This window comes from Lepidochelys kempii, chromosome 2 (assembly GCF_965140285.1).
Source record: "Lepidochelys kempii isolate rLepKem1 chromosome 2, rLepKem1.hap1, whole genome shotgun sequence".
In the NCBI taxonomy this organism is placed as follows: domain Eukaryota; kingdom Metazoa; phylum Chordata; order Testudines; family Cheloniidae; genus Lepidochelys; species Lepidochelys kempii.
This window is the reverse complement of record NC_136381.1, coordinates 56960522-56974501: the sequence shown is the minus strand read 5'-3', so window position 1 is coordinate 56974501 and position 13980 is coordinate 56960522. Positions and strand designations below refer to the sequence as shown.

General features: G+C 41.3%; 1 protein-coding gene across 2 annotated transcripts in view; it reads left to right on the top strand.

Annotated features, from left to right (window-relative positions):
• Positions 1-208: 208 nt before the first annotated feature.
• Positions 209-13980, top strand: part of LY96 (lymphocyte antigen 96) — a 44617-nt gene continuing 30845 nt past the window's right edge. Inside the window, exons 1-5 of one of the 2 annotated variants that reach the window (XM_073330806.1) lie at positions 209-388; positions 2056-2142; positions 4102-4230; positions 5884-5936; positions 8980-9569. In XM_073330806.1, the coding sequence (XP_073186907.1) occupies positions 280-388; positions 2056-2142; positions 4102-4230; positions 5884-5936; positions 8980-9069 (468 nt within the window). In that variant the 5' untranslated portion in view covers positions 209-279 and the 3' untranslated portion in view covers positions 9070-9569. Of the gene's footprint in view, positions 389-2055; positions 2143-4101; positions 4231-5883; positions 5937-8979; positions 9570-13980 lie in introns of those variants that run through there. The other variant, XM_073330807.1, reaches the window with a different exon arrangement.

The following is a 13980-nucleotide window of genomic DNA, read 5'->3' as shown; positions in this document are numbered from 1 at the left end:
GTGATCACCTTGGAAAAATGTAACCGTAGATGCAGAATTTCCCCTTCTTCCCATAACTTTATTATAAAGATAGCTGGCATAAATGCAGTAAAATATCAAGTTAAGTGTACAGAGAATTTGAGGAAATGTAACAAAAAACCCAAAACAAACCCAGTAATCATGTGGCTTGTGATGACTCAGCCTAACTTTGTTCCTCTTTCCTGAAAACAAAGTGTTCAAGTAAAATATTCACCCAGATAGTACCCCCTTTATTTTTGGAAGGCTTGAAGATATGCAAGCATGTTTCAGCTTGTTTTTTTCATTCTGTTTACTTCTCGATTCACTGAATCACAAGGAAAAAAGGTGCTTTGCAGATCCTCAGATGTAGAAATATCATATTCCTTTTGTGGTAAGTAAAGGATTGTTTTATTTTCAGTGGTGTTTGCACAAGAATGGATATCCTCTCAGCAAACACTTGTCTTCCTTTCTCTTGTATTTGCCTCTTTGAGGAGTCCAGAAAGATAAAGAAATGATCCACTAGAGATTTAAGAATAATTTTGCTCTTTTTCGGTAGCTTGCGTGTATATATTTTTCTGGTATTCTGCAATTTCTGTATGATAGTAATTACACTGTGCATCCATAGATATTACCACAGTCCATGTTGGGGAAGGTATGGGGTGGGAGAGAGGTTAGCTTTTCTGATCAGGACAGGCATGTGTGTTGGTGACTTCGGAAAAACTTAAAAGACAAATTTCAATGTGCTTCTCCAATGCTGTGATTAATCAAGTTGAACAAGAAATGCAAGAAATTTACTGTGAGATAGATTTTCATAGAACTTGAAGTTTAGCTGTATGGAAAATAGGAACACTTCATGTGAGTTCCACAGTTTCACCAGTTTCCAGGGCCAATAGGAACAGCTAACAAAGTACAAGTTGAAAAAGAAATTGGGGAGGGAGGGCAGTTTTCCACTTTGCTCTCAATTGTTTCTCCTCTTTTCCCCCTACTCCTTTGCTGTGGTACATAGGCTCTAATTTAGGCCATGATCTGGCACTGAGTCACCCAAAAGGGACCCCACTGATGTCAACAGAACTCTGTGTGGGCAGAGGAGTCTGCCCACATGGTGCTTGGTGCAGGATCAGAGCCTTGGACTGTACATTCTACAGGGCAGGGGTCATGTCTTGTACAGTTCCATACACATCACACGTGCTGTATTATTAGTAAGAATGAGCTGTAACCTAAGACAGAGAGAGAATATTTGCTGTTACAATTGCTTTGCATTTATTTTCTTTTTGTTAAAATGTTAAGAAGTGCCTATGCTTGAGTTTTATGCTCCCTGACAATACAATTTACAATTTCTTAGGAATATCAGCCAGCAGCATAGTACAGTAAGAACAGTTAGCATAGCAACCAGTAAATACCACAGTACATTATATCCCAACCTATTCCATATCCTCAGCATTCCTCAGATACTCCATCAGATTACGTTTTCATCATGGATAAAATAGTACATCATGTCCTGCAAAGACAGTACAAGTAAACTAAACTGACATGATTTCGGTCATTAAAAGAAAAGTATTGAACTGGATTCCCTCTAAAATGTGAAATAATAGGCTTTCCAACACTGAACAGCCAGTGCATTTTGTACTATATCCTGTATTTTACACTGACATCTGCATCTTGTAGAAAGTACAGCAGTGGTCACTCAGAAAACAAACCATGGTACAGAATAATCTACTAAGGTTCTATTACATTGGAAGCCATGCTAGTGACAACCAAGTTCTAAGACAGTTTCACTGACCAGTGTGGATGGGGATATTTTTGTCTGACAATCGTGTTAATAGCCTCCCTTCAGCGATAGTGTGGAAAATGCATGTCTTCAAAACATACATAACTACAACAGCGTGTGTTTGTCACAAATATCCTCAACCCAATTAACCTACGGTTTTTAAAACTTAATTTCAAAAGTGGAATGATGTTATTTCTGCCTCTAAGAAGGCATCTAGAAGGATCATTTACAAACATTTTTTGATGGAGAGTGCTATTCATGCTGACTTTATTACATATTTTTTAATTTAGATTCTGTGGACCATGTTTTCTTCCTTGGTATAGTCCCTTGTTCCTTTAGTGAAGGTCGTTGGAAAATTACTCTTTTATGGATTCCAAGTAAGTCACTTTTTGTTATTTCCATCAAATTTGGGGGATTAAATTCTGTACTTGCACGAGGATAGGTCACTTCTATCTCTAAACCTCTATTCTAAATGAGAAGGATATTTAGGGGAAATTTTTCATGATTGAACATGAAAAGATAAATCATGATGATATACAAAGAACCTGATTTTCTAACACATTTATGTAAAGATGTATGCACTAAAATGTGACTCACTTGTGCATGCAATTACCATCCATCATTTTACACACTAATAAAGTAGTTGTGTGTGCAAATTCAGTTAGACAAACAATTGCCATTTGCTCATGCAGTTACTCAATTTACCATTCATGACTATTGTGCATCAATTAGGCACACAATTGCTCACATACAATTTAGAAAACTGGGCTCAAAGTATATTCATGCATTAAATGCCAAACTCAAATCAGTCTTCATTATGGAGCCTTGACTGGTGCCTCAATAATATGAAAAACATTAAAAATACACAACAAAGTTTGGTCCTTAGAACTTACACTTCATAACTGAATAAGATGGAGTGACTGTTTATAGGGAAAGAAGAGACTTTTGACAGATGCTATATGTGCTAGGAGGAGAGTGGAAGTGCCAGGAGAGTGCCTGTTCCTATGTGTCTGAGATTTTCCTCATTCTATTCAAGACCCTGTCTAAACTAGAAAAATAGATTGCATTTAAAAATGTGTTAGCTAACACATTTTAACTCACAATTTTGAACGCAAGTGTAGATAGGATTTAACACCTTTAAAAATGTGTTCGGACATTGTCGTCTACCCAAGGCCCTTCATGGCATGATTCAGTGTCACCCAGCAGTCCCCTCATAGGGGGTATGTGATCTTGGTGGATCTTTTCAAAGGGAGAGAGACACAGGGCCTGCTACAACCAGTACCATACCTCCTCTGTGTAATGATCACCTCCTGAGTTTCCTCTTTATAGCAGCAGCCACCTTCTTTAGGCAGTTGAGATGCTGAATGTAGCACCTGATTCCTGCAGAAGTACAGATAAGACTGCTGTGTGAAGATAGAGTGCTACTATAGCCGAGGAGAAAAAGGAATTGAAGTCTTCTACCAATTCATTGATCTACCTGATTAAACAGAAGGAGAAGCAACCCAGTGTCCAGATTGTGGGCATCCCAAGAAGAAGGAACAGTTTTATAACTTAATTAAAAGCATTCCCCCACAAAGTAAAATTGCTGATTAATTTTAGTTTACACTCTGACTGAGACAGTATATATATTTATTAATAATTTTCCTGGCTCTGCTATTCCACTTTGTGTCTTTATAAATACCTAAAAAGTAGCACCAGACAGTTGTTCTTTGCTTCCACAGTGCCTTTCATTCAAGTATATGAAATGGAGGTGGGTGAGGGTGATGATATTTAACTTGTGGGGTTGCTGGATTCAATTAATTTATGTTCATACATCACTTTGCTGAATTGGGGGCTACAGTTTTTTATATTTTCAATATAATTAAGCATGCATCTAATTTTAATCACCTGTGTAGTTTGTTAACTTCAGTGGAACAACTTGGGTGCATATGTCTAAACACTGGAGATGGTTGAAAACTTTCCATATTTCTCTTGGATGGAAAATGGCTTTTCAGTTATAACAGTTTTCTTTCAGTGGAAACTCCAATTTTCATGTCATGTTTTTTTTGTCCAAAAACTTTGAAAATTTGCCATTTTAAACCAAATTCCTCCCCCCCCATTTTTTTGGTGTTTCAACAACACCCTTCAAAAAATCTGAATACTTGTTTTTTGTGGGGAGTGAAGAATAATTTCCCAACCAGTAGCCACATACTTAAACACCTTGCTGAGTTGCAGCCTATGTGAGTACTAAATTTAATATTCTAGTCACCATTAGTATGCATGATTCTCACCTCATGTAGGGAGTGAATGTGTTTTGTGGAGATTTAATCAGTTAATGTTTTGCTTATTTTTTATAGGGAGTGATATAATCTTTTTGGAGGGTAGCATGGATTTATGGTATGATGCTGCAAATGTATTTCAAGGGAAAGAAGTTATTTGCCATGGATTTGATGATGACTACTCATTTTGTGGAACTCTGAAGGGAGGTAAGCATAAACTTGGGAGTTCTCCTTTGCCAAACAGGGAACAGAACCCTGCTAGCTACAATCCTGTTTAAACATTGTTGCTGGCAGGTTTGTTAGAAAGCTGTTTAACTGACCAGCACGGACAGGGATATTTCTGTGTCTGTGAATAGCTCTAGATGATGATATAAAACCATGCTAACCACATCCAGTTTTTGCGGGCCCCCTAATTCGGGGGACCTAGAAAAGTAAAGGAGAATTTCTGCGCAGACTACCATGGATAGCACTAGAGACACCACAAATTTGATACCAGCTGGTTGCCTCTAACTGAGCCAGTGCATCTGCTGGGCAGCCAGAAGGGGGCAGCTCAACAGCAGTAAAGGCCGCATGATTCAGTAGCCGAAGCAAGGGACTGAGGGCAACTAGCAAGCGACTAATCCTAGCTATGACACAGACTCTTTTTGGCATTGTTCAAGTCACGCAGGCCAAAGCTTTCAAACTTGAGCACCTAAATTTAGGCAACTAAATCCAGAGGGACTAAGAGTCTGTGGCTCTTTCTGATGTCAGTGATGTCATATATACACACACACACACGCACCCCTAAATCATTATTCAGAGGTGCTGAGCAAATATATATACACACACCAAGGTTAAAACTTTTGGCTTTAACCTCCCTGGGCTTCAGTTTCTACATCTGTAAAATGGGGATAATATTGTTTACCAGCCTCACAAAGAATAAATTACATTGTTAACATTTTTTAAATGTCAGGCAAGTCTCAAACTTTGCCAGAATGCACCTGCAGACCTTACAGACCCTAGGAACTATAATAGCCCCTAGAACCCCAATTTATTTGGAGAATTGTCCCTTGTAAACTTCTCTAAATATTGGTAGCACTACAAAGACCTCAGCACAAGTAGCAGGGCTCCAAATCTTCTGCACTGGGGTGCTGGGGGGAAGGATGTGACCTAAAGACACCCGGTCACACCACACAAACATACACAATTAAATTTATTATGGTTAGGGTAGTACTAACAATATGCTAGGAACTAGCCAAACATATAACGTGAGTCATGATGCAGTCTCAGACTCAAAGAACTCAAAATACAAGAGTACAAGCAATGAAGGATGAGGGATAAATCATGCAATCAACATTTGCCTTTAAAAAAAAAAGAATATCTGCTACTCCCAACCAATCCTCAACCTAACTATTATTTCAGGCTAATCCTTTGAAGGCATCATGATAGGAGTAGGTTTGGAGGAGGTGAGGGTGGTGGCCTTATGGTTTAATTCAGTTTACCAAGAGGGAGATGTGACAGAATGTGCAAAGATGGTTGTGGGAGAGGTAGATAAATGTGTTAAAGGCGGCATCATTGGCAGAGCAAAGGGAGCTGGGGATGAAGGTGTCAGAGACAAGTAGATTAGTAGAGGGGCAGACTTATATAGTGTCAGTTACATTCTGAATGTATGCACTAATGATGTCCAGACCACTGACACAAGTCGGACAAATTTCCTAGTTGCATTCTGCACTTTAAGGAAAACCTAAATAGAGTAAGAAATAAGGTCTCTGTCCAACTCCCTCTGAAGTCAATGGAAACTTAACTGGCATGGTTCACTTTATCATTGTTAAGGACCAAGAATAAATAACCACTTCTTTTATAACTGTCCCTATTTTGCAGAGACGGTCAATACGACGTTTGAACTTAGCGGTTTAAAGATGCAATTGCCGAAGGTACTCACTAAAATATATATACACTTTATCTAATATATATGTTAAAGGTTACAAAAATTAGCAAAATAGATTGCTTACATGTATACTTCCCTTGAAAATAGTATTGCACCAAAACTGTACACAACAACTTCCTTATGAAATTTTTGTGTTTTTCTTACCTCAGGAATGACTCTACTTGAGTGGTAGATGAACTCAAGTTGTCCCTCTATATTATAGTTTCCTGAAAACTTTATTTTAAAAAATAAAATTAGCACAGGTGATATAACAAGTCTATTGCAAGCAAACAAACAAATCCTTCTTAACATATTGGAAGGATTATGGATATTGTGTAAATAAGAAAACGAACTGCCACTATAGAACATAAGAATGGCCATACTGGGTCAGACCAAAGGTCCATCTAGCTCAGTATCCTGTCTTCCAACAGTGGCCAATGCCAGGTGCCCCAGAGGGAATGAACAGAACAGGTAATCATCAAGTGATCCTTTCCCTGTCACTCATTCCCAGCTTCTGGCAAACAGAGGCTAGGGGCACCATTCCTGCCCATCCTAGCTAATCCATTGATGGACCTATCCTCCATGAATTTATCTAGTTCTTTTTTGAAAAAGAACTATAGACAAAGGGATTAATGTATGTATCACTCTAATGACCCTATATGTTCCTTATTAACATTTGGTGGTTTACATTAAGTAGGTACCATCCCACCTATTTCCTTGTCTTCCATCTATAACCATCTCATTCCATCTTTCAGGTTCTCTCCTCCCCTCCCTTACTGCCTGCAAAAATAACTTCCTCTTACTTGTTCTCTAGATGGTGTCCTCCTCACTTCATATATTCTCTCTTTTCCTCTTCTCCCTATTTCCAGGTCACGCTTCCATGTCTCTTTTTCTCCTCTTCCCCATTTCCAAGTTCCCCTTTGTCACACAGAGACAGTGCAGAAGTACAGGTGACAATACCGTGACCACCCTACAATAGCTTTGTGATCCCCTTTTTGGTCAGGACCTCCAGTTTGAGAAATACTGGGTCTTAAGGGCTTTACATGTTTACATTTTGCCATTTTAAAATACATATTCATGGTTTGTTACAACATCATAAAATTTAAGATTTAAATACCTGAAACCATGAAATTCAAGATTTTTAAAATGCTGTGACTGTGAAATTTACAAAAATGGATGGTGATTTGGTGGGGCCCTAGTTATTGTGGATCCAGACTTATGTGACTTAGCCAGCATTACACAGAAACTCTGTGGCAGAGGCAGAGAGAAAACCGCGTTCCCCAGTGCAGCACTGAACTGCCTTAACCACAAAACCACATGGAATCATAGAATATCCGGGTTGGAAGGGACCTCAGGAGGTCATCTAGTCCAACCCCCTGCTCAAAGCAGGACCAATCCCCAACTAAATCATCCCAGCCAGGGATTTGTCAAGCCTGACCTTAAAAACCTCAAAGGAAGGAGATTCCACCACCTTCCTAGGTAACGCATTCCAGTGCTTCACCACCCTCCTAGTGAAAAAGTTTTTCCTAATATCCAACCTAAACCTCTCCCACTGCAACTTGAGACCATTGCTCCTTGTTCTGTCATCTGCTACCACTGAGAACAGTCTACATCCATCCTCTTTGCAACCCCCTTTCAGGTAGTTGAAAGCAGCTATCATATCCCCCCTCATTCTTCTCTTCCGCAGACTAAACAATCCCAGTTCCCTCAGCCTCTCCTTATAAATCATGTGTTCCAGTCCCCTAAAGTTTTTTTTGTTGCCCTCCGCTGGACGCTTTTCAATTTTTTCACATCCTTCTTGTAGTGTGGGGCCCAAAATTGGACACAGTACTCCAGATGAGGCCTCACCAATGTCGAATAGGGGGGAACAATCACGTCCCTCTATCTGCTGGCAATGCCCCTAATTATACAACCCAAAATGCCATTGGCCTTCTTGGCAACAAGGACACACTGTTGACTCATACCCAGCTTTTCATCCACTGTAACCCCTAGGTCCTGTTTTGCAGAACTGCTGCCTAGCCATTCAGTCCCTAGTCTGTGGTCTGTGGGATTCTTCCCACCTTTTCTCTTCCTACAGTTCCCTTCCTCATTCACACCTTCCAATTTTTGCACTACATAAGGCAGGTATCCTACAGACAATAGTCTCCTTTACTCACAAACCTGCTCCACCATTAGAGCAGGCCCACCAGTGACCACATGAGACCAGGATCCTGTGCAAAAAATATGTGATCATGTAATTAAAGGCTGCATCATAATACATATGCACAAAAAGGTAATTCACAGGTAATCTTAATTCTTCATTTTCCTAACATCTGAGTGCTTGATGTTGCAACCTTAATAAGGTCCTTTTAACACAGTGGCTTTTTAATGTAATTTCCCAAGTTTTTTAAAAACTTAACTGAAAAAATAGAAATCTCATCGTACTGACACCCACATTAGTCATCAGCAAGGTTGGACCTTTTAGATCCACCACACAGACCTCTGCCACTTGCGCAAATGGAGTAACTGATAGCAGTAGTAGGTTGCCATTCTCTATGTGGACCAACACTAGAACTGATTAGACAGACACTTTGCCAGTGAGTTTCACAGCTTTTTGCTGACAGCAGTGGAGTTTTGAGACTCAAGAATCATAGAATCATAGAATATCAGGGTTGGAAGGGACCTCAGGAGGTCATCTAGTCCAACCCCCTGCTCAAAGCAGGACCAATTCCCAATTTTTGCCCCAAATCCCTAAATGGCCCCCTCAAGGATTGAACTCACAACCCTGGGTTTAGCAGGCCAGTGCTCAAACCACTGAGCTATCCCTGGTTTCCATTCCAGAACTGGTTTCCATTCCAGGCTCTGGAGGGGAATGTGTTCTGGTGGTCTCATACCTTTCTGTCTCTGTTTTCTCCCAAGCCTGATTCCTTCTGCCATTCTTAACTCCAGCCTATCCTGTGCCAGATCTTTCTCCCCACTCCCTGGGCTCCTCATCCTAGTCTTCTCCCCCTGAGTTTCTGGGCCAAAAAGTGACAACAAGATTGTGTGGTTTTTTTCTTTCTTTGTTTTAGGGAATATATATGATTCTTTTAAGATTATTCTCTGGTCCTTCTGAGAAGAACTTGTTCCTGTGTATGAATGTCACCTTGTTAATGAAATAGGATGGTTAAGGAATTTCAGAATAAGATGATTGCTTCAAATCATCACGGAACACAAGAACTGCTGCTGCAAGGAACTGGAATTTTATCACTGAAATAATAAACAGACTGATTTTGCATGGGTACGAATGCAAAATGCACTTTACTATATGCATAATTATAAGGAAGAAGGATAGACTCATCCATTCATATACTTGCTATAATCAAATGGCCAGCCAATTTGTGCTAAATTTCTTTGTGAAAATTAGGTACAAATGCATACTGTTTAATCTACAGAATGACCCTGAAATGGTGTCGTAGTTACAACTGTATTTCAATTATACCTCTTGTGTTATGCAGAATGTGTGTATTTCAGATTCTGCTAAACTAAGACAAGACAAGAATGTTTGCCAGAATTTATTTGATATAAAAGAAAACCCTGTGTATTCTCTTGTTCATTCTGTCTGTTTAGCTTCAGTAGCTATTCTATTCTCAGTCATTTATTTGCACCACCACACATAACAGCGAAGTGAAAGGCTTTTTAACATGCCAAGACAGGAGTTCAGGGATCTTTGGTTATCTGGCAGCAGTTGATGGTGTTAATAGCGTTTGAAACAGAGTGGGCACTGGGCAGCAGTGTTCACTGCTTACGCAGCTTGAGTAGAGCTGCCTTAAGGCAAACCAGTGTCCTAGGCACAACCCACTGATGTGGTCCTGGGCCCTGCTTGGGTGGTGGTGGCAGGATTACCCACACAAGCCCTCCCCTGGGATGGCAGGGGGTTTGCGACTGTTCTTCAAGTGGGCAAGCGATGACTTCTTCTTCAACCCACAGCCAATCTCTGGCAGGCCTGGGAGCATGGTGCCCCAGCCTGTTGCTGCTATTCTTTAGGTGGCCAGTGCTTAGCCTCCCTCACCACCTGAGCAGTGGGCCCTCTGTGAAGAGGTACTTTATGTCAGCCCAGCATAGGTCTCCATGTGGTGTCAAGAGCCCTCTGTGGGTTAGTGGTGTCAGAGGGAACCAGACCCACAAACAAGGCTCTCTCTTTGGGAAGGGTGGGTGTGGTGACCTTTTCTCACTGGACCATCATTCCTGAAAGTTGGGGGACTTAATGTCAACCTTAGGGACTTTGTTTTGAACCATCCTTTCCTCTAGCCAAAGAGAAGTAGCAGAGGAGACAGCAGTAGCAAGGTGGCCCAGCCGTGGGCTATGCCCTCCCTCTGTCCTGGTCCATCAGGGAAACATGGGAGGAAGCCAGGATTCTCCTCCTCTCCCTTGGTCACCAGAGAAGGAGTAACAATGACAGACCAGGGAGGAGGGAGATCCTGATGTGCAAGAGGAGCAGCCTACTGCATTGATAAGCAGCCCCCTCTTCCCTTGGCCCAGCTGGAGAGCAAAAGCCAGGATTGTAGTGGCAAAGGCTGTCTTCCACACTAGTGAGGGCCCCCACCCAGGAGCTGCTGCAGGAGCAGCAGGGTTTTGGTCCTTCCATGCCCCCAGCTAGGATTTCTTTCCCCATGAGTTGCTGTGAAGTGGTTGTGGTGGTCTGAACTGCCTCCCCACTGGAGATTGTGGTGCCTACTGCTTTGGTCCACCATCCTCAGGATCTTCTACTGTTTGGGGTGGGGCCTTGGTCCAGTCAAGTGTGTTTGGGCAGCAGAGCCTTGCAGTCCCCCTGGTTCTTGTAGGTGTAAGCAGGGTCTGAATGAAGCTCTCCATGGATGAGCTGGGGGAAAAATATTTCAGGACCAGACTATATTTACATGAACACACCTACTCTGCCTAGGTATTCAGCACACAAAGTCTTGTTGCCAAAGTGATCAATTTTGGCTGGTGGTGGGTTACAAATTGCTTTGTATGCAGAGGTAATTAAATGTTTTTATCCTGGATTGTATGAGTAAAGAGCAGCAGAACTGTACTGAACACACCCAGATTGATGGGAGTAACCCTCAGCTGAACTACACTTGCTAAGCAGTGGGTAGGGATGCCAAATCCCAGTGAGATGGGGGAGAGGGAGGGGGGGATAGGTGCTCCTAGCTGGTGGTGTAGGCTTTGCCTAAGAGTCCTAGATGCCATTAGACTCTCCCCCCTCAATTGTTTAAAGACAGCAGATTAGATTCAATGGGAGAGTCCTTAGTTTTGTCACTAGAGCTGAAATGACTGATAACTAGGTCTAAGTGCTGAGACTCAGAGCTGCTGTGGGGCCGTGTTTCAGTGAAAGAGACTGCCCACCCTTCACTAGCAGTGAGGTTCCATGGTAACTGGTGAAATCACTGAGAGCTGGGTTAAGTGATGGGACATGGCAAAGGTTGCAGTAGAGAGGCGGGTGATTGCACAGAAAGTGACAGCACAGCGGCCAATGGCAGCGGAGTGAAGGATGGCACAGCAGTGGTAGCAGGCAGCGATGCAGAGTGAACAGCAGTGGTGGATTAGCCACTAGGCCAATGGGGCCTGAGGCTAGGGGCCTGGCCAATTGGAGGGCCCCCGGAAAAATGTGCACCCCTGCACCCTGACCTGCTCCGCCCAGTGCTCCTGCCAGGGAGTTTGCCCTTCTCCATCTGCCTGTCACTCCTGCCAGGAGTGGGGTTGGGGCGCAGGGACTTGCCCTGGCCTCCTGTGCCCTGACTCCACTCCCCAGCAGGAGTGCTGGGCGGGAAGAGCAGGTCAGGATGAGGGGGCACACATTTTTCCGGGGGCCCCCAATTGGCCAGGGTCCCTGTTGGCCCAGTGGCTAATCCACCCCTGCATGTACTACTATATCTTTTTATGGTTAAATTCCACAGGTCATCTTGCCTTCTGTATTTTCACAATAAATAGTTTAGGGCTAACTCCTGAAGATTGTAATCAGACAAGATCACTACTGACTTTGATGGGAACTTTGCTGGAATAAGGACTAGAGGATTTTGTCCAAGGTGGACCAAAGAGGATTTCAGTTCACCTTGAAGTTGCTTAATGATTCTACATCACATAGTGATCCTTAAGAAATTAACAGGAACATTGTCTTAAAATACAGTATGATTTGGATGTTTCCTCTCTGCACAGTCCAACACCAGGCTTTTGCTAGGCTAGATTCTCAGTCAGATGTTCCCTAATGAGTTAACTCTGGGGATTTTGTAGCACATATTCTGTGGAACAATAGAAAATTCTGTGTTAAAGCTGTAAGCTGATTAATAGCCACTAGGCTGTGCTGTATCTCACAGATTACTTTTAACTCCTTCCAGAGTAGCAGCTGTGTTTGTCTGTATCCGGAAAAAGAACAGGAGTACTTGTGGCACCTACCGGTTTTTCAGTGTTATGATTCCTGGACACAAATCTGACATCAGGAATCATAATGTTCAAAAACCGGTAGGAGAACACTTCAACCTCTCTGGCCACTCAGTAAAAGACTTAAGGGTGGCAATTTTGAAACAGAAAAGCTTCAAAAACAGACTCCAATGAGAAACTGCTGAGCTTGAATTAATATGCAATACCATTAACTTGGGTTTGAATAGAGACTGGGAGTGGCTGGGTCATTACACATATGGAATTTATTTCCCCATGTTAAGTATCCTCACACCTTCTTGTCAACTGTCTCAATGGGCCATCTTGATTATCACTACAAAAGTGTTTTTCTCCTGCTGATAATAGCTCATCTTAATTAATTAGCCTCTTACAGTTTGTATGGCAACTTCCAACTTCTCTGTGTGTGTGTGTGTATATATATATCTTCTTACTATATGTTCCATTCTATGCATCCAATGAAGTGGGCTGTAGCCCACAAAAGCTTATGCTCTAATAAATTTGTTAGTCTCTAAGGTGCCACAAGTACTCCTGTTCTTTTTTCAACCTCTTGCCAACTACTACATAAACTATCAGCAGATATAGATGAGCAGAATTAAAGTTTTTACTTCTAGCTTACAGCAGGCGGTCAGCTTTTTCAAACTGGGTGCCAAAAAAAGCATTTTTGCACAGTTGTATCCACTCCATTTAGATATTGGGCCCCAGCAAATTTTAGTTGGAAAATCTGAAACAAAAGTCACAAAGAATTGTTAGACAGTGTAACAAACAGAGGTGAGGGACTAATGGAGGCAAGACATCATAATTACTTCAGAGCTGTAATGATGAAGAATTTATGCTTTCATTAAATTCTGCAGACACTAACAGAGTGTACAAACAGTTCTTATCTTATGTCTGAATAGAGCTATTGGAAATTAAAGTTGGTTTCCTTTGAATTTATTCTATAAACAAACAAACAAAAAAAGGAGTCAGAAAATTTGGTAATTGATGTCTGCCTTACTATATATGTTTATCTTCATTTTGAACTTTATAATTTGCCCCATGAACGTTTCTAGTGATTATCTGAAATCTAATACTAAAGTCACAGAAGTGTTCAGGGACCATTGTCACTGAAACTGTTTTGAGGATTATTTATTTTATCTCAAGGCAGTTTAGCTTATGCTTGGAATGTTTTCAGATACTAAAAAAAAAAAATTTAGAATGAATATGTTCTGATCATTAATGTAGTACATATCCAACAAATGACAGAAGCTAATAAGTGATGGGAAATAAATAAAGATCTTTACACATCAGATTTTTGTTAGCTTATGTGGTAAAGACCTTGTAGATGTTGGAGCTTTGTAGTATAGATATGTGGAAATAGGAAGTCTGTAGCTGAATGCTTATGATTATCTATGCTAACAGACAGAATCCTCAATATATGCAGAATACTTGAGCCCCCAACTGGTAAATAAGACACATTGGAGACCTTTCTAAGAAATTTTCAAGATATCTTAAGTATATGATCTAAGGTTGCCAGCTATTGTATCACTGATGTCCATGTCCTTATTTCTGTGTTTTATTGTTACACTATGGGCCAAATCCTGTCTTCAGTTGCACCTGGGTTACCCTGAAGTCATAACTGACGTCCATATAGAGTTCATGGCATAACTGAGGACAGA